The sequence below is a fragment of the Stegodyphus dumicola genome, chromosome 7 (genome assembly GCF_044657685.1).
Source record: "Stegodyphus dumicola isolate Sdum_Otavi_A_Nest chromosome 7, ASM4465768v1".
In the NCBI taxonomy this organism is placed as follows: Eukaryota; Metazoa; Arthropoda; class Arachnida; order Araneae; family Eresidae; genus Stegodyphus; species Stegodyphus dumicola.
In genome coordinates this window covers 36,103,864-36,124,510 of record NC_140774.1, presented here as the reverse complement: position 1 = coordinate 36,124,510, position 20,647 = coordinate 36,103,864, and the positions used below count along the sequence as shown (strand labels likewise).

General features: G+C 30.4%; 1 protein-coding gene across 2 annotated transcripts in view; it reads left to right on the top strand.

The window, feature by feature from the left end:
- CROT (Carnitine O-octanoyltransferase) overlaps positions 1 to 20,647 on the top strand; it is a 73,593-nt gene that overhangs the window by 10,812 nt on the left and 42,134 nt on the right. The window contains exons 1-3 of one of the 2 annotated variants that reach the window (XM_035376996.2): positions 7,526 to 7,932; positions 15,639 to 15,801; positions 18,604 to 18,728. In XM_035376996.2, the coding sequence (XP_035232887.1) occupies positions 7,915 to 7,932; positions 15,639 to 15,801; positions 18,604 to 18,728 (306 nt within the window). In that variant the 5' untranslated portion in view covers positions 7,526 to 7,914. Of the gene's footprint in view, positions 1 to 7,525; positions 7,933 to 15,638; positions 15,802 to 18,603; positions 18,729 to 20,647 lie in introns of those variants that run through there. The other variant, XM_085820081.1, reaches the window with a different exon arrangement.

The window sequence follows — 20,647 nt, the reverse complement described above, 5'->3', positions numbered from 1 at the left end:
GTTTTTACGATTTTGAACACATTATAGTTGTCAATTTCGATGTTCAGTGTCTTACTGAAATGTTCTCCAATCCAAAAAAGCTCAGAATTAGACATTTTGCTTCTAAGTCGCAGATAAAATACATGTGGGAGCAAGAATACAATAAAAATTCCACTGTATACAGATAAAATGTGGTTTTGAAATCAATTCTGATGATTGATTGAAAAACAGGCGTGAAACATGCAAGGTTAGTAGGTTAGTAGGGTACCAGTTCTTCTTTTTTCGAAGCTTCTTTGCTTTGTAATTCATTTCTTTATTGTTTTGTTGGATCTGTGGAAGGTCAGGGGCTCGGGATACCAACAGAGCGGTGTTTTCTGTAGTTTTGCTAATCTCATTCATAAAATGAAAATTCTACTTTCTACAACAGTGCTTCAGAATAGCAATATCGGTACATTTATAAACTTTTTTCTTAATTTAAAAAGTTGATTTTCAGGAAAGTACACCAAGCTAGAACACGGTCGAATGAAACATTCAGCTGTATGAAATATCAACATTTGGCAGCAAATTTTATTAAACACTGAGCTTATTTATCAAAATCTTAAAGCCAGGTTAACAGGTTGGCTGCATGAGGAAGTGTGAAAAATGTGCAATGCTCTCGCCGGGACTCGAACATGGATCTCTCGAATACGCGCCGATTGTGCTACCGTCACGACACGAAGACGTGTTGGAAGAAAGGAGGAAATACCTTATAACTTGTAAGGTATTTTATAATAATTAACCAGTTATTATGATTTTGGGTATTTACTATAACTTCTCCTCTCCATGTTCCTCACGAGAATACAAATTACAGGTGTATTTAAGCTGAGATTTTGAATGTTAAGTTTTTATAACTTCTGGCAATCGGGTTTTGCTGTTAATTATTCTTGTGAGCTCTGCTCAAAGTTTATTCTAGCTTTAGCATTTTGCTAGCTGATGCTTAAACTATGCCCCGATAAAATTCTGAACCAAGTCAGTTAGTTTTTTTTATATGTAAAAATAAGACGACTATGTTACCTGCATTTAAATTTAATTTCTACTGTGTTAATTTTAATCTCGCTAGTAGCGGAAAGTTTTGTCTTTAACACGGGTTGTACCTGTTCTATTCCCTTTTACACTATATATAAAGATTATTTCAAGATTCTTCAGCATTTTGTGAGTTGTTTAAGACGTAGTGATAACTTGTTATCATTCTTGTTATTGATTGTTATCATTCTAGTAGTGTCTGCAGAACACTAGCTTCCAGTTACGATAGAAAACCTGTAGAATCGTTATTTTACTTCAATTAGGAAAGGTAAAAAGTGTGAAGTACCCTCGAATACGCGCTGAGTGTACTACCGTTACACCACGAAGGCATGTGGAAAGGAGGAAGAAAATATCTTATATACTCTCCCCTTCAGGGCTACTGGGAATTAGGGACCCAATCGCCAGATCCTGGAGATGACGAATTATCATCCATCATCCACCACCTTTTAGTTCGGGCGCCACTAAAAAGTCATTAAGTTTTTTTGAAGCTGAAGATGTGAAAAATTGGCAATACCCTCGTCGGGACTGATTGTGCTATCGTTACGCTTCGAAGGCATACGGAAAGGAGGGAAAAATAGCTTATAAACCTACAAGCTAATAAATGTTCTATGAACTATGCAAGCTCAGATGATCGCACATTTTGATTTCATTATTGAGACAACTGATATTGGTAAAAGTCCCTAAATATTACAAAAGCCTAGAAATTTATGACTCTCTTGAGACATCTCTGCTCAAGTACTCTGACAGGAATCTTACAAATGCTGTATCCCCCACTATTTTTGACAAACAGTCTGTTTTTTATATAAACAAATAGCATATTTAAACCGAAAAGCATTGTTATATTAGTAATTTTTTATTATATAACTACATGAAAATTTATTATTATATAGAGAGCTACACAGACACCACAAAAATAGATGTAAATATCAAGGAAAAGCTGTTGCTATCATTGAGTAAAATTATTATTATAATGACGGTCAAGAAGTGGAGAGTGAATTTAAGCTGCAATATAACTAAAAAACTGGAGACCTTCCTTTCCTCGAATTATTTAGAAAATAAGCTTAAAAGTAATTTTACTTTCTAGTGCGAATGATAATACTTCTATCTCGCAGTTTATATTAGAAATAAAGCCATTTACAGAATTATTTTTAAATGTATACGAGGCGTGTTTTTAAATAAGTATCGTTTAGATATAATTCAAAGCTTACATCAAAGTCTGTACCTTAATCTACTTTTCAGCACAATTACCACCAGTATTAAGGCACTTATAATATCGTACAACCAGCTTCTGAATTCCATCCTAATAGAAATCTGCCGCCAGATTTTGTGGGCTGAAATAGTTTGCTTGAATTTTACTTCTTGACAGTGATGATGAATGCCTCCATTTCACAGATAGCTGTATTGACTCCGGTGAAACATGAGCCACCGATGTCTTCGGTGTCAGTAACAATTTGGTTTAGAAACTGAACTCTTTATCACTGTACCGTTTAACGAAAGTCAAAAGGTTTCACACGATTGGTTCTACACGATTGGCTTTGTGCATCTCAGTTAGCAATTTCGGTACCACGTAGAGAACAAAACTCGATCTCAAGCATTCTGCTACAGTTTCAAAAAGACACTCCCTGAAACTTGAGGAAACACATTGCATAATGCAGGGTCTGTTTCCTTAAACCTTTGCTTGAACTTTCTACACCAAGTCTTCGACAATGACACACGGTCGCCCACTACACTCCTTATATGAACATCAGAGCATGCTCTAATCCATTTTCTTACCATTCCAGCGCTCATAGTGTTTTCTCCATATACTTCACTAATTTATCGATAAATTTCGGCCGTTTTCCCGTCTTTTGCATTTAGAAAATGAATTTCTCAATTGGCAGGATTTAAGGCAATTTAAATACGCACAAAGAAATGTAAACGTACCTTAATATTGGTGGTAAGTATTTTGAAAAGTAGATCAAGGTACAGGTTTTCATGTAAAAATAAAAAAATAAAAATTATATTTTTAATATTTAACTCGTATTTATTAAAAAACATACCTCGTATAATAAAACTGTATGTGGAACATCTTCGCTGATCTAAATGTTGTGAAATTATTGATAAGACTGTTACAAAGCAGTGAAACGTAGTCTTACTAGAAGCAAGAAAAGCTAAGAACTAATTTATTTTGCAACTTGGCAAAGTAGACAGTAATTGACTATAATATTAATGAAAACAAGCGACCGTTGTTTTAGATCTTGATAATTTACACCATCGTTTCCAGTTTTAAAAGACAATTTTTTACTTTATATGTTAAAAATAAATAGTAAAATAATCCCCAAAATCCCTCCCGACGTTTAAAAGTTTCAGTATTTCAAAATAAACATGTAAAAAAAAAAATTCTAAACATTATGGCAAACATATGCACTAATATCATTAGAGTTAATATATAATTATAATAAACTAAAAATCACATAAAACAACAGTTCCTCCCTCGGCAGACAATATAAAATTTTTGAAATACAGCTTTCACAGGTGCTTGTTGTCATTCTTACGATCCCCACACGAGTTTTAACATCAGGAGCAGCTTTAACTTTTGTCCGACAAAAAGCCCTTGAAGAGAAGTAAATTATCTTCCTTCAATAGTGCAAGAGCACAAAGAGAAATGTTATCTTCGGAAAACTGCCATTTAGCCCTTTGTTTGCAGGTGGCTAACATAATCGCGGTGCCATCTTTTCCACACCTGCTAAACAGTTTTTGACCTCTGCCAATGTGTTAACCTATTACTTGGCCTGTCTAAGAGTTCTGGTTCTGGTATTGCGTTTATCGGATATTCTATCAAAAAATGGTCGCACGTTAAAGCCTCATAATCTTGTGCTTCTGGAGATAAAGGGTTAAGGGGTCACGAATTGAGAATGTCCTCAATCTAAGCAGAAATAGTTAGTAGTTCTTGTAAGGTTAGCTTGGTTTCTCCAATGGCTCTTTTTTAGGGTGGTGTTGAAGGACTCTCAGAACCTTCAGAACTTTCCGACGTTTAAAGCTTTTGGCGGAAGAAATTTCCACAGTACTTTCTGAGAATCCAGGAAAAACCTGATAATTTTTTATCGAGAGTTCTTACAAGATTTTTACAAGCGTTTCAGTTCCAGATGAGCACCTTTGAAGTTGGCTGCGTCATATGAAAATTACGGAATTTCTGCCTCGTCGTGTAAAGAAACTTTTCAAAGCTGTGATTAAAGCTTCTGTTGTTAGATCTGACACTATATCAAAATGTACGGCTTTCGTAGATATACATATGAAAATTGCAATGTATGTTTTTTTTTTTTTTGCTTATGACAATAATTTCTGTAAAACCCGTTTTCTTTGCTTTATGACAATAATTTCTGGGCATAAAAAAATCACCAAAAATACCTAAGAACATCCAATTCTTTTACTTACGTTTCTTGACTTACGTTTCCCGAATTTTGAATTTTGAATTTCTTTTATTACCTAGTTCAAATTTTTGTAAGACTTTAACGAATTTTTGATTAACAAACTCAACGATTTCAGAGAGAGCAATGCAATACTGCACAGAAAAAGCATTTTTATCTCCAGCGCGCGAGACTGTGTATCGGAAATTCTAAAGATACGCTGAATTTAAAACTATTTTGCGATATTATATTTCTCTTGAACTGAATTTTATGGTTTAAGTGCGATGAACGTGATATTTAAAAAATAAAGGTAACAGACAAAATGTTAAAAAAACGCCCTTTTGGACGTAATTTAAAATCTGAAACCTTTCCGATTTTTATTATTTTTATTTAAATTGGTTTATTATACTATTATAAATTAGTTTCTTTTTCTTTCCTATTCTTTTAATTTGAATTTTTGCAACATTGGTGGCTTAACAAACAGCATGCCTTTCTAAAGCAATCATGCTTAAACACATTCAGTGAAGGGGGAAAAAAAAAAAAAAAAAAAAAAAAATGACTAGTAACTGACTGACCAAGAAATTAATCAGGAAAATGTATATCAAGCAAATATGTATTTATTAATAACTCCTCCTCCTTTTTTATGAAATGTATAAATTGGGTAAAGTGTAATCACCCAAATGTAATTAATGGCCTTCCTGATTTTTCTTTCAACTATTATAAAGAATACACTTATATATTAAAAACGCAACTGTTTATTTTTTATGAGCTGTTTCTTTTTTTACGTTTTAAAATTCTCCGCATTTTATTTGAGAAAGTTGAAACCTACTTAATTTCATTCCATTTTTAATTCCCATTTTCTCTTTTTCATACTTTTTCTTTTTTACATATAATCCATTTTCCTTCGTTGTTACGCAAAACTCTTTATGCGTTGAACCATGTAAAATGAGTTATTACGAATGTCAAAACTTAACTAAAAAGAAAAATTCTAAAGAGGTAAGTTTTGTTATATCATTGCTACATAATAACGTGACTTTGCTACATGTACGAACTCTTTATGTAGCATTCTGTAATGAGATTTTTACGTCATCTTGTTGAATAAATGTATTCTAGGCCAAACTGCCACTGAAAATACAAATTTATTCTTAGGCTGTACGCAAATGAGTATATTGCACACAAATGTATTATAATGTTAAAAATTATTATTAAATTAATTGTATACATGGCGTTAGAAGTGTCATCTATTATTCATAATAATAGAGCAAATGCTTATAAAAATTATCAGTTAAATATATTATAAATTACAATTAGCTGTATTATACACTGCTTCAATTATTTTATTAAAAAAATATGTAAATTATTAAAAAATGCCGTTTGCTGTTAAATCTTTTAAGTAAAGACAATTGTACCGGGTCTAATGGTGTAAACCTAATGATGAATTAGCATTTTGCTAGCCTGTATGATGTATATAAGAAAGATCTTTGCCTCGTGAAATGGTTACACTTGCTAAACTGACAGAATGATAAAATACATTCGCAGTATTAAAATAAGCAATGGGAAGTAAAAAATGAAAAGACTAAGTTATAAACGATTTTAACTTAACATCATAAATACTGTATAACATAAAATATTGCATTAAACTTTGATTACCTGTATGCGCTTCTTAGATTAGTCGTGCATTATATCCCAAAAAACTTTTTGACAGCGACTTGAAGAGCTCGATATTTCTCTTAATGAAGAGGTTAACAGCATCAAGACTTCTGATATTATTTCTGGCGTTACTGAAACTCTGAACCGTGTATGTAAAAAGATAAGAAGGATGAAATATTTAGAATTTTAGAGCTATTAAAATTTTCTCGATTTCTCGTTTGTATACAAAATGGCACACACAAAATCACAAAATGGCCAAGCTGGAGCTCTGATAATATAAAGATACGCTATTAGAAAATCTCAGTCAATAAATTAAATTTGACCTTAGTTATATCACAGTTCTGAGAACTATTTGCCATGCTGTTTGAAAGCATTTCGATATTTTTGAAGAGAAGGGAAACTGAAAAATCAATATTAATTTTATTCTACTTTTATTTAACACTATTACAAATAAAGCATTATGAGTCATTGATTTAAAAATCTCTATAAAAATCTTAAAATTAAATTAAAAAAAGGGCACTTCTGAATAAATTAGAGCTTTGCAGAGCTATTTTGAGATTATCCGAATTTTCGGACAATGCGGTAATTAACTGGCATGGAAATGTTCAGTTCCATGTGTTTATACTAGAAGCCTGGAATTTATCTTTGGAAACTGCTTAAAATCTTCGAATTCCGCGAAATGAGTGTAAAGGATTTTTTTTTTTTTTTTTTTTTCCGCAATAAACTCAAGAATTATTATGCGTAAATAAAATGTTTTACAGATATTGATTAAATAAAGGCTAAAGAAGAAAAAGGTTCAGAATAAAATAATAACTATGTGATGGTGATGATGATAGAATAATAACTTTAAAAATGAGACAGAAAGGGAAAGAAACAAAAGAAAAGAAAAAGTTAGTGTATTTTACGTCAAATCTCAACAATCATCATGGAAGGATAAAATCTTGATCCTCCTGTCATCAAGATTTTATCCTTCCATTATCAGCAAATCGCTTCTAAACATTTGACGAGATTTTTTTCTTGATTTCATTGTACTGTTTTCTTGCTTTAGCAAAATGAATACAGATCATTATTCACAAACGCTATAAATTGTTTTCCAATTCACACACAATTTATGGTAGTAATTATGGTAATAACAATAGGTAGGGGAAATGAAAAATGAAAAAAAAAATTAAATAACCTTTTTCTAACAAAATGCTGCATCGTTTATTTACTAACTTTTCCGGTGATGCTGATAAAATTTAAAACAGTTAAATTACAGCACGATATAGAAAACGTTTTCTGATAAAGCTATACGATACTAAATATCTATATAGTGTTACTATATACTAGTGATACTATTTTAGAAATATGTATTATTGCGCATTTTGTTGGAGATACGTTATCACTTAAAAAATAAATTGTGACTTTACGGAGTAATCAATAAGATACAGTTATAAAAATATTCATTCTGAGCCTTGTATTAACCTTTTCGAGCCCGTAAGATGAGAAAGTTAGTAAACAACTACGACGTAAATGATGGCGCTGTAATCGCAAGGTCGGAAAGGTGTGTGAAAGCCAAACCTGACGGTTCTCCAATTGTGAACTTTCCGGTTGATATACCCTGGAGGCGAGTTCTTTGATAAAAAGTACGTGATCAGCTGGCTGACGTATACTCAACAAACAAGACGGATAGGAACGAAGTGTGCAACTTTACTTACTTGTGGTTTCTTATCAACACGCTAATTTTTAGTTTCTATGAGCGAGTGCAGTTGTACCGCAGTTATATTTCAGAAAATTGTTCTGTATAATATCGCTCATTATTTTGTATATAAAAGAATAAAGTTTGTGATAATTCAAAATGTCTGCAAGGCCACAGGTATGTTCTCTTTGCACTTGAGTTATACAATTATTTTATAAAATGCTACGATACATGCGAAATTAACTGTAGAATTAATAGTACTCCTAATGCATTTTCATTAGACGATTTATTCAAATTATTTTATGATCTGATGTTCATTTTCTTGATAATTAAGAAAGGATGAATGTGAAAACGTAGGTTAGTTCAAAAGTGAGAGCGAACCACTTTTATTATTTTTCAATGGAAACTTGAAAGTTTAAAATGCTTTTGTTTGTAGCAATTTCTTATCTTTGTAATTAAAATTTTAGCACAATACGTAATCTGTGTTCATTGAACCTGCTGAAATTTTTTCATTAACCATTGTCATAAGTATTTAAAGATATATAAGTTTATGATATTGCAGTTCTTTATATGTCTGTTTAACATATTTAACGAAATAAAATAGTTCAGAATTTTTCGTCTATTTATTATCCCTACTGACTTCATAAAATTTAAGTGTTTTAAATGACATAAGGTCTTTATATGTGAAATCAATGTCATAATGTTCTTTTGTATGTGTGTGGTGTTTAAAAATAATATAAAATTTCATGAAAAATTATGCAGTGAAATGTCCAATATCTGACGTACAAAACATTAGCAAATGAAACTTTTTAACAATAATGATAAGTATCGAATAGCTCAGTGAAAAATCTATGAAATCTACCTTAATCTAAACTCTTCTGTTTATATACATAAAATCTCATTTGGAAATGCAAGTTTTATAATGTATTTGCACAAAGGCATTTGAATATCTTTTCTTTGTTTGAAGCAATTTAAATTTTAATGTGATGCACGTAGTTAATTCAGAATTTTTCCTTTTATTGACTTGCTGCTGAATTTTGCTTGACTTGTATTTCTTATTTAAATTGTTTTAATTAGTAACTTTTCAGTCAATTAAAAGTTTCGTTTTATTATTTTGTAAATTTTAACATATATAAATTGTTCGCATCTAATTTAGTGTTACATTTCAAGATGGAACATTTAATATTGGCATGCATATCACAAATAATATTAAATATAAAATTATTAACGTCTGCAAGAATAATGTAAAATAACTTTTTTATGCAGTTGAAAATTACTTCTAAAATCAATGCACAAGAAAATTGTTTCACATGAATCTTATTTAATCTCGTCTCTTGCTTAGCAGGAAAGAACAATTAAAAGGGGTTTTCATCCGCAGAGAACCCGTTAGCGCTTCGGGAAAGAACCCGTTGGCGCCGTTGCATTTTTACTCGCCAAGCTCCGATGAGCCGAGCCGTAAACGTGATATTTTGTAAACGTGGTTTTTAGTGTATATAAATTCAAGTTAGCAGACTATGGTAGTAAAAATTCACAGATAATACGTGTGTAGATGTAAAACTAACAGGTTAAACGTGATATACGAAAATAAATTTGTATTAAATTCAAGTTAGCACAGAAAACAGTGTATTAAGCATAACGGGAAATAGAAATTCATTTAAAAAATAAAAATTAGTATTCTTATACTTACGTTTACATTATACTTATATGTATTTTCTCTAATTCATATAGAATACTAATATTTCTCTTACAAGTGTCATTTTTCATTATTAAGTACTTGGCTTGTTGATTGATTTATTTCGGTAAGAGCCATGCCCATGTAATAAATTAATGAATTAATACATCCATTTTACATAGTTTTCAGTATTTTTTTTTTTTCAAGTTACTTGCATACAGCTTAAAGCATTTTACGTTGCAACAAATACTTGTCCTTTTTTCATGATATATTTCACAATACAAATAACCTTCAACAGTAATGAAATTTTCTTCAGTAGCATTGTGAAGTTAATAAAACTAGAACTTTATACATTTTAAAATTATTTTAGGATTTGGAAACCTCATGGTTCTGCGTGCTTACAGCTGTTAATAATTAAGAACGTAACGTGAACAGCATGTTACAAATTAGTATTCACCCCTCCCGCCATATTTTCTTCCTTTGATCCCGAAATGACGAGCCGAGAACCGGCATCTTTCGACGAAAACTTCTTTAATTATGCAAAAATATTTCTATCTATTCGTTGTTAAAAAATTCAGAAAAAATAACAATAAATACGAGAAGAATAATATAAATCTCCAAATGTGAACAACAACAACAACCTTCGCACAAGCGAATAGGATGAATCAGGGATAAATAGAAGAGCTAGCTCATTTCTTTGTTCGACTCCTCGCCGACGCGAGCCTAATGGGGGGACGTAACAGGCAATAATCTGACGTCACTGTGATGCCACTTGTCCTGATTTCCCGCGTTTAAAACAGTATTTTCATTGAGCTGCGAGACGATTTTCTAGAGGTTACGTATCCCAAATTAATTTTAATAATATATATATATCTGTTTTCTAATAATGTATATATTTAAAATAATTTATACATATGTAATTTTAATCAGTTTTTATTTTAAATTCTATATTGTAAAGTATCGTTTACGTAATATGGCTTTTTGCGCTGCAGTAACATGCCGTAGCACTTACAGAAGTATGAAAGGATGAGATATTTTATTTCATGGGACCAAAGGATCCAAATGAGAGTTTGCTTTTGAAGAAAGTATGGATACACAAATGTCAAAGAGAAGATTCTATTAATGTGAAGAGCGGAAAAATTTGCAGCGAACATTTTCTATGCAGTGTTTATGAAGATGATATGAAAAATCGCTTGTTTGGATAGCCACAAAAAGAAACTGTTGGAATGGAATGCTGTGCCGAAAGTAAATTATGATGACAATAATAAATCGAAATTGATGATGACAATAATGAATCAAATTTTAATGATTTTGAAATAAAACTCACAAATGAAAATGTAGATCATCCTGAATGTTTAAGGATAAGCAAGAATGCATTGATAATTTGAAGAACAAAATAATATCCTTGGAAAATTGTATTAAAGTATTGAAAAATAGAGAAAAGAACAATTTTAGAATGTTTGTTCAGCGACAAAGAAGGTGGACGACATCTAGACAGAAATTGGTATCAGAAATTAAAATCTCAAATAGCGAAATTTGGGGGGGGGGGAGCACAAATCGGAGAATTTTGAAAAATGTCTAAAGCTTATTTTTATAAAGACGCAGATTAATGCATTACTGAAAAAGAAGAAAAAAATCAGGTGGACTAGTGAAAATATTTCACGTAGCATCGTCATAAGAGCTCTGTCATCTTAAAGCTATGATTTTTGGAAAGAAAAAAAAATTGGAATATCTTTACCTGGTATTATCAAATTAAAGAAATGGTGTTTATTTTATTTTTTAGTGTTTTCTAAATTTTAGTGTAGTCCAAGAATTCAAAGTAATATTCTTACTCTAAAGAAGGAAGGAGGCGAATATTTGTATTCTGTAGAAAAAATATGCGTTCTCAGTTTCGACGAAATGCATATAGATTGAAAACTTTGCTATGACTCTAAACTGGACTAAGTTGGTTCTTTTCAAAATGTGCAGTTTGTTTTAATCAGAAGTCTCATTTCGCGCTCTGCCTCAAATTACTGAGAAACCGCGTTTTAGATAGAGGATTTGTTTTAGAAGATGGATCTGTTTTAAATTTTGATATTATTAAAGAGGTTTTAAATAGAGATTGAGAAGAAATCAAATTGTGTCAAAAACTAAAATTATTTAATGGTTAAGGGAAACGAGAGACAAAAAGTCTCTCCAGAGAAAACATTATTTTCAAAAAGTACCGCAAAAGGTATACTCTACCCCACAGGAAATCAGAAAGCATCTGACTTCTATGAGTTAATCGATAATATCTTCGGTATTATGTGTATGTGTGTATTTAATTATGGCAAAGCACATTAGGGCTATCTGCCTAAGGGGAGGGATGCCTTCGTGGAGGACTTTCTAAGGGAAACTGGCTCGTATACACGTTACACATGGGGAAAACCACGAAAACACCCATGCAGCCAGCCCGTTTGCGGGATTCGAACCTACCAGTTTGCGGGACCGAACGACCAGTGTTTAGCGACTTTACCGCTCGGCCGCTGGTGGGCCTCTTCGCTATTATGAATAGTACCAAAATAGTACCAAGAAGAATAACAAGTATTTAACAAACTAATTTTGTTAAAACGTACTTGTTAAAGTTATTCTTATTGTATCCTTTGTAACTAATTATTGATTAGATTTTGTGCTAGATTAGCATTCTAGATAAAATATAATAGTATAAAACATCAAAGTAATTGGCATAAAAAGACCTGCTTCCTCACACTTTTGAAAAATTAAATAACTATTTTAGGTACTCTGAATAAAGTTATTTTGTCAAAATTAAGGTAACAATCTTATATACATTTATTTAATTGTAATATAGATATAAGTATAAATTACAAAATTATTTAAAAAATATCTATTATATTGAATCGGAAGAGAATTATAACAATGTAAAATTTACAATTAGGCAAAAAATCAAACGTAGGTTAGCAGAAATGTTGCCATATATGTCATATATGTTTAAACCTATGTCAGTGTAAAGTTGTGTTTTGAGTAAATTTAAACAGCTGCTATTATAGTTATCTTAGAAGCAGCATAAAAATTCTCTCAGTTAGCATGCAAATAAAGAAATGATTAGAAATAAACGTGCATTAAATAAAAAAAACCTGCAAATAAAAATTAAAAAAAACCACGGAACTTTATGTTAAAAGAGTAGCACATTTTATCTATTATTTTAAAATTGAGTAAGCATTATTAAATTTTTTAATGGTTCAGTCTAAAATTCATAAATCAGTAACATTGCCTCTTCCAAATTATAGCTATCTTTCACACACAGCTCATTTTAAACGCTGGTTCAAAAACGCTAATTTCCAAGCTGTGAATTATATTGGCGCGCTCAGCGTCATCATGGCTACGTCATCACTTCTCACTTTCTGCTTCAGGGGAAAAAGCTCTATGAGCTAGCCCTTCTCTTCTAAGTCCTGGGATGAATTAGCTAGGTTACCAGGTTTGAACTATTATCGCCAAAGTTGGCGATGTTTACATTTACCGGGTTCTCTGCGGAAGTGCTTCCGGATATTTTGGAGCTGGAAAAGATGAAATTATCAAAGAACAATAGTACAGTGTTGAAACTTATATGTATTTATTTACATTTAGTGTGGGAGAACATCTGTTCCTTCAGTTCCATGATATTACTATAACAGCATGAAATTCTCTATGTTTGCATGTTTGTGTATTTTAGTTCATTTGTATTCAACATATGGGCATAATCACTTTGGGTTAATATTTTCACAAGTTTGCATCATATATATGATAAACTTTATAATTATTAATCCATAAGAATTTCAACTTGTTATTAGCTGTTATGAGAATAATGGTTTTTGTAATGCATTCATAATGAAAATATAAATATATAACTATTCTACATAAAGCTGAATTTGCACATGACAGCACTCTGAAATTTGTAAATTTATGGATATGCTTTTATTTCAAGAACGTAAATTTCATTAGGATACTATAGAAAATATTCATGTTAATCCATATAAATTACAGAACAGCTATAGTTTTAGACCAGGGATTTGCAGCATCAATTCCTTTTGAAAGAATTTTCACCAACCTCCTTACATTTTTCTCTGTAATATATCGCATATGACATAATCATAATACAAATAATTTCACTTTATTAACTTAGATAACAATTAGACTAAGAATACGAACAAAAGTTTAAAAACATGGTTTATTAGATTTATATTTTATTATTATTATTACTATCACAAATATAAAAGTTTTTAGAAACAAAATCTCTGATTCTAATTGTAATTAATGTGGCGGCTATGCTGCATGTATTGGTGCAATATTTGCATAAAACTGTGTTGCCATTAAACTACTACTATGTTAAATATTATTCCATCTATTTCTTTTTTCCATAGTAGCTTGCTTCCACTAAGTAAGAAGAAGTTAATAATGTTGTTTGGTAACAACTTTCATTTTGAGATATTTCTCTTTGATGACTTTGAAATATCAAAACTCTGCAACCACACATGTGTTCTGAATAAGACTTGAGCTTAAATATGCAATCAACTCGTCTTGCATCATAATATCAAGATCAGCTATATTTGCAGTTCGGCAGTTCTGTGAGCCTTACTGGCATATACAACTTTTGGAAGTGAATAATAAAATCTTGCAGATTTTGCAAAATGGCTTGTGTATAACTATATATTTTCTGAGGAAATACCCTCTTTTCCTATAATAGACTATTTCAATAAGTAGTTATCAAAACAATGAAGTAATTTTCAATTCAGTGTCGATAATAAATAAGTCAGTTTTAGAACAAAAACCAAGGATAATCATTCTAGCTTTAATAAGATTGTCTTTTCCTTGCAATTTGTTTTACGTAATGTAGAGCAATGAATATATGTCAGTTTCAATAACCAATTATCAATTTTATTAATTTTTTCTGTAATTAGTGGGTTTCTTGATTATGCTGATCAGTTGCAGCATATATCAGGTATTAACCCCTCTATCATCATTGCCTCCTTTAAAATTTTCTATTTAAAATTTGTAACTATATTTAGTTAAAAAGGTATGTTTATTCTATTCTAAAAAAACAGGTACAAAATGTTTGACTCCCATGTGATGAAAGTTGCCAACCTGTTTAGAGCTTGAGATCATAGTACCTGAAAGTTTGGGAGTCATATACAAATTCAACACTGAAATATTTAAATTTGAAAGTTAAATCTGGCAAGGAAAGGGTTTCTGAAGTTAATAGATTATGTGACGAGCATTGATGTGTAAAGTATCATCAAAAGTTTTGATCAAAGTAATTTTTTTCAAAAAGAGATGCTAATCTCAGAACATAATTTAATTCATGTTCCAGAAAACTGTGGCATGCTTTGCAAAAATTAAAAAAAAAAATTAATCAAATGCATTTTTGGTAGAGAATGTTATGGACGTATTTTTAGTATTTTAAAATCTATAAATTATTTTTGGGAAAATGCTTTTTATAAACCAAATGTAACAAATTAAAAATACTGCACATTAATAAATCCCAAAGATATTTACTGATATCCACTGAATAATATTAAAGGGGAGGGGGTAAAAAAGGCCCTCAGATCATCTGTATTTTTTAAGTTTACCTTCAAGGAAATGTAAATATCCCTTTTTGGCACTAAAAATTCTAAAAAAATCCCAAACTTTGAAATTAATTATCTCTGTTAACTTATGATATTGTATGGAAATTAAATATTTTGTGTTCTGTTTTTTAGAGAGAGTATAAATGTTTGTTAAATATAACTTTAGACTGGGGACTTGTTAAAAAATTTAATTTAATTCATTTCTTTAAATTTAAAAATTCAATAACTTAAAAAATTTCACCATTTAAAATATTTTTGAAATTGGATGTACATATCTGTGACCAACAACTTAAAAAATAAAGACCACATAAGGAATTTTATGGATATGCTGCATATTAATAGATTAATATAATATGCAATAAAGCCTCTTAAGCAACCATCTACCTGAGTCTACCATTTGTAAATCTTACCAGCATTTCTAGGTAGTAAACCTAAGTGATAGTCATGTTCTCCAAGGTAACCAACTTTACACGATTCAAATTATTTGGAACCATGAATGATCATCATAGCATTTTATTCATTTTAATTCTGTATGATAAAAGTTGTGTTAAGCATAATCTTATTCAATATAACACTGATCTCTTTATATTTCTGTAAGAATAATCCAAAAGAAAAAAAAAATTGTTTTGCAGCTACATGAAAAGGAGACGGGAAAAAAAAGCCCATCTTCGGCTTTTCCTATGAGAGATGCATTGTATATCTCAAATTCGGAAAAAACTTTTGCTCATGATGAAGCTTTGCCAAGTCTTCCAGTTCCAGCTCTTAATCAGACTATTGAGAGATATTTAGATTCTGGTAAGTATAAAATATTGAGTTTAAATTTTGTGGCAATTCATAACATTAAAAATTGAATATGATTTTACAAAACTATCAAATTTTGTATCTTATAATTTTACTGATGTTGTGCTGCTGCAAATCTTAAATCTGGACTGTGAAAAGTCTTGTAAATATGATTAATTAAATTAAAATTTTCAGAGTATAATATCCGAAATTATTCTGTCTTCAAGGAAGACAGGAAGTACACCTGATATTGGTTGCAAGGCTTTGAGCATTGATGGTTACAGAGCAACTTTAGTTCAATTCCATACTAATTTTGAGAGCATCTCAATTTATAAGATCTGAAGATTTTATATATAGGGTAATGTCTCCCATATCCACAGGTATTACATTGTAATACGTATCACAGATACTTGAAACTGTTAATAATACTGAATGCCATATGAAGTGGGATATTCGCTTAGCATATATAATAATATTTAAGTTTAATTGATAAATTAAGTAAACCATTAGCTGCATGGAAGAATGTAAAGTATTCTGTGTGCTGTAATATTACATTCTACACTACTAAATAAAATAGTGTTTAATGTGTTGTACATTAAATTCATTCTGGTATTATGATATTAATTGATTCAGGTATTTTACTTTAATCAACAAATGGTGAAAAGGAAAAAGAAGAAATATATTTTTTGTTGTAACATAAAATACTATCTCAAAGAATGGTAGAAAAAAAAATTATTTGTTTAATTAGTACTAATGCATAAATAGTGCATTAGTAGTTTCTTAGCTTTTGCAGCATCATTTCTCATAAGTATTTGGACACTTGTAATGGTAAATAACTTTTAATAGTAAGAAAGCTGCAAAAGCACATTCATAATAAGATTAATGCTAAAAGTTACAAGCATGAATAAATTATAAAATGATGGGTTTGAAAATAAAAAGTCAAATGACAGTTGAGATTCTGCATCGACGTATTTATGACCATAAGTTGTTGTGTGAGCTCACAGTTTATGGAATTTCCTACATCCTGAGAATATACAAAAGACTCTGCAGTGAATATTTTCATTTCAAATATTTAGTTATATTGACTCAAACATGCACGAGATTGCTAGGAACATAGCATTAGACATGTTAGAGCTGCTATATTTCTGTTACATTGCAAACCGTTATTTTGCTTGTATTTTGAAACTTATGATAATTTTTTCCCTTTTGCTTGTTTACCTGCAGACATGTGAAACTGAATACTGAATCAGCAGACATGGGAAATAAAACTGTACTTCTTTTCCTACTACCAATCTCATACTAGAATGTTTGGATTGAAGAATTATGCGAGCAGTGATTCCACAAAGATTGTACACAGCCGTTCATTCATTATCTGGAATTTGAATTGACTAATACACGAAGCAAAACTGTATTTCTTTTCTTACCAGCACTCTCATAATGGAATGTTTAGATTCAAGAATTATGAGAGCTGCCTTTCCTTTCCTTAAAGACATTGCTAAATTTATATGCATTAAGTGGTATTAGAATTCAAGCCCATTGGTATAAGTAACCAGTTCTATGAACAATTTCTTAGGTTACTGAGGCATTATTTTATAGCAACAATCAGTTAGTAATTTGGATATTTTTTTAAGGAAAACTCAATTCTTAGTTGAATAAATTGTCTTATTCTTGATACAAAATTCAAAAATGTAGATTTTTCAGCAAAGATTATTAAAGATTAGTCAATATAAACTTCCGTGTGATGAACAAAATCATATATTTTATTGATAATGAAGTTTAACTTTCATAGTAATATCTGCAATAGAATATGGTTATGAATTTTGTACTTAGATAGGTAATTTTAGTGAAATTAGAAGTAAAATTGTTTTATTTTTCTCTGTAAATTAACAAGAAAAATCTAAAGCAAAAAGCTATGCTAGAATAGTAAGAACATGGGGGGGGCAAGTTCGTTTAACTTTGAGTAAATGGGTATCTTGGTAATTTTGGTGACCATTTGTCTATATTTTGGTCTGATCCCTGTTGTATCACCGTAATAAGTATTGTTAATGAGTAAATATAATTGGTCACTATATTAACTGTAACTGTAATTTGATCCTCATACTACCTTCCAGTAATTTCAAGAAGTAGAAAGTGTTAGGAATATCTTGGCAGCTGGGTGAAACCTATGTAAGGCCAGAGAGAAAGCATGTGCTCTTTTTAAATTCAATTTTTTTAAAAAAAAGTATTAATATTAATTATCAATTATAGACAATTGATTATTAGATAATTATTAGACAATTCATCTAAGTTGTTGGCATAATTTAATTCATAACTTTCAGTTTAATTTAATTAGTGATACTGTCTCTCCCCAGGCATTCTGGTGTTTGACACTATTCAGTTTGAACTGCTCTCAGTTGTTGTTAACTCAATGTGAGCTAAGAGTACTATCTCCAGTTTAGCTTTGCTGTTAAGCTGTGCTTTGTACTGTATTATGTTGTGTTTAATATTCATAGTAGTTGGAAGTGTAACTAGTGATTATATTCTGTGGTATTGTGAAGATTCTGTGGTTATATTATTCTGTGGTTCTATTTTTGTGGAAAGCTCCAGATCTCTGAAGTGGTTCTTTTGATAAAATAAATTTAATCAAAACACATCATTGGAGCTGTGTGCATTAAATCTATTACGAACCCATATACATGCAACAATATATTAACCTTATACTGTATCTATGGTTCCAACTCAACCTCACCTCCCACATACACACACACACACACACACCAAAAAAAGAATCTTTGTATCAATATTTATACAGTAAGTTTTTTCATTTTTATATTTTAGTGGAAGTTTTCGTCACAGATGAGGAGTTTGAGAATACAAAAAAGATTGCTTTAAATTTTATAAATGGTGTAGGAAAAGAGCTTCATAACAAGTTGTTGCAAAGAGCTGTTAACCAAAAAAACTGGGTAAGTTTTATTATGTAAAATTTTTGATGGAATTAGAATTTGTTTATGTAAATGATAGTCAGAGATTGTATCAATATATATTTCAAATAAACTAATATAAAACATAATACTAATACAAATTCTCATAGCAGCTTCTATCTGTTGGTGATCATATTTGTTGTATGCTATTTTCAGTGGCATCAGTGAACCAATAAATTTTGTCCTTTTTAGTTTCTTCCTTAAAAGATGCAAATTTATTTTCCTAGTTATCAATCCATTTTTACTGCAAATACATTTTTTATAGGAATTAGTTATAAGCTTTCTGTCAGATTTTCAGGGAATTTCACTCTTTCAGATACCAAAGACTAACTGATGATGTGGAACAAAAATTAAGTATATAACAACTATGACAACTATAACTATGAAAAAAATTGTGTTTATGCTGTTGTAGTAGGATTTTTTTCTGATGGCTGTAACTGACTTGAAATTGCTTCATGAGTGACTTGTTATTCATTCCTTTTCTGTGTGATACTTTTGCATAATTTCTGAATTGCTTTAAATGCTGGAAGAGTGAGATGGAATTTTTTTTAACTCTTCTTGCTGGGTACCTTTGATAAAATATTAATAAAGAATTTAAAAGTAGCAGGTGCAATATAAAATACAGATGCTTTAATCCATTTTTGGTATAGATATATATTTATATAATGAGTGAATTTCTTATGACAGAATCTCTTTCAAAGAGGAATATTCATCTTAATTTAATCTTTTTAAGAATTTTCTGTTAAGATGCTTGACAATAATGTTTATTATTATTTTAACTTGTTGAAGACAGGGCTAATTAATAATACATTAGGTCAGTGGTCTCAAACTGGCATGTTAGAGACCGCATACAATTTCCCAGGAAAATTTTATGTGGCCTGCAATTACATTCTAGTTATTTATTTGTTGTAAATACAATGCCAAAATTTATGGTTGGATATTGAAAAAATAAGCTGAAACAGTAAACTTTATCCATGCTTGAGCTCTAAATCATTGAATTTGTTGCATTATTTGAAGAAACTGAAATTTAGTATACAGTGGTGAAATATTTATGTTGAGAAGCTTATTTGTCAAAAGATGAATACTCTGTTACAAATTTTTGCAATAAGAATAATTGCTTTGTTTTTAAGTACATTTATATGAGAATAATGTTTTCATAGTGGAAAATTAATAAGTCTGAGTAAAGATGTGATTAACCAATGAGTGTCTACAATCCATGATGGATATAGTTTGTAGTAATTGTGCTCCAAAGTTACAAACTTCATCAGAATCAAAATGCCGTCAACTTTCAAGTTTTAACAAGAAATAAAGAAGTGAGGCTTACCAGGGGCCAAACGTTAAAGTTGCTGAATACTGGTTGTTTGGTCCAAGGTTTGAATCCCATGAACAGGCTGGCTACATGGACGTGTTTGTGTTTTTCCCCATGTGTAATGTGTATACGAGGAAGTTTTCTGTAGAAAGTCCTCCACAAAGGCATCTCTTCCCTTTAGCAGATAGCTCTTGAGGCTTCACCTTAATCACATAACTCAGACCAAACCAAATAAGTTTTTAATTGTTTACATACAAATATATGCATTTTTTCTAAGGGAGGCATCAATACTTATTTTCATGCTTTATATTACTTTTCCTGAAATTTCCTGAGGAAATTTAGAAAATTTTCTTAAAATATGCTTATTTTTAGTTTAATAAGTAATTTAGTGGTTAATTCAACATAGTAGAGTTATTTGAAACACATACCAGTTTGAAAATTTAATATTTAGTTATCAGTAGATTGGAATTACAAAGAGAAGTTTTTTTCTTTTTCTTTTGCAATATAAATTTTAATTTTTCTTTGCTTTATTATTATTGTTTATTATATTTTGATAAATGTCTGTAAGGGATTAAGCACCTAAAGAAAATGG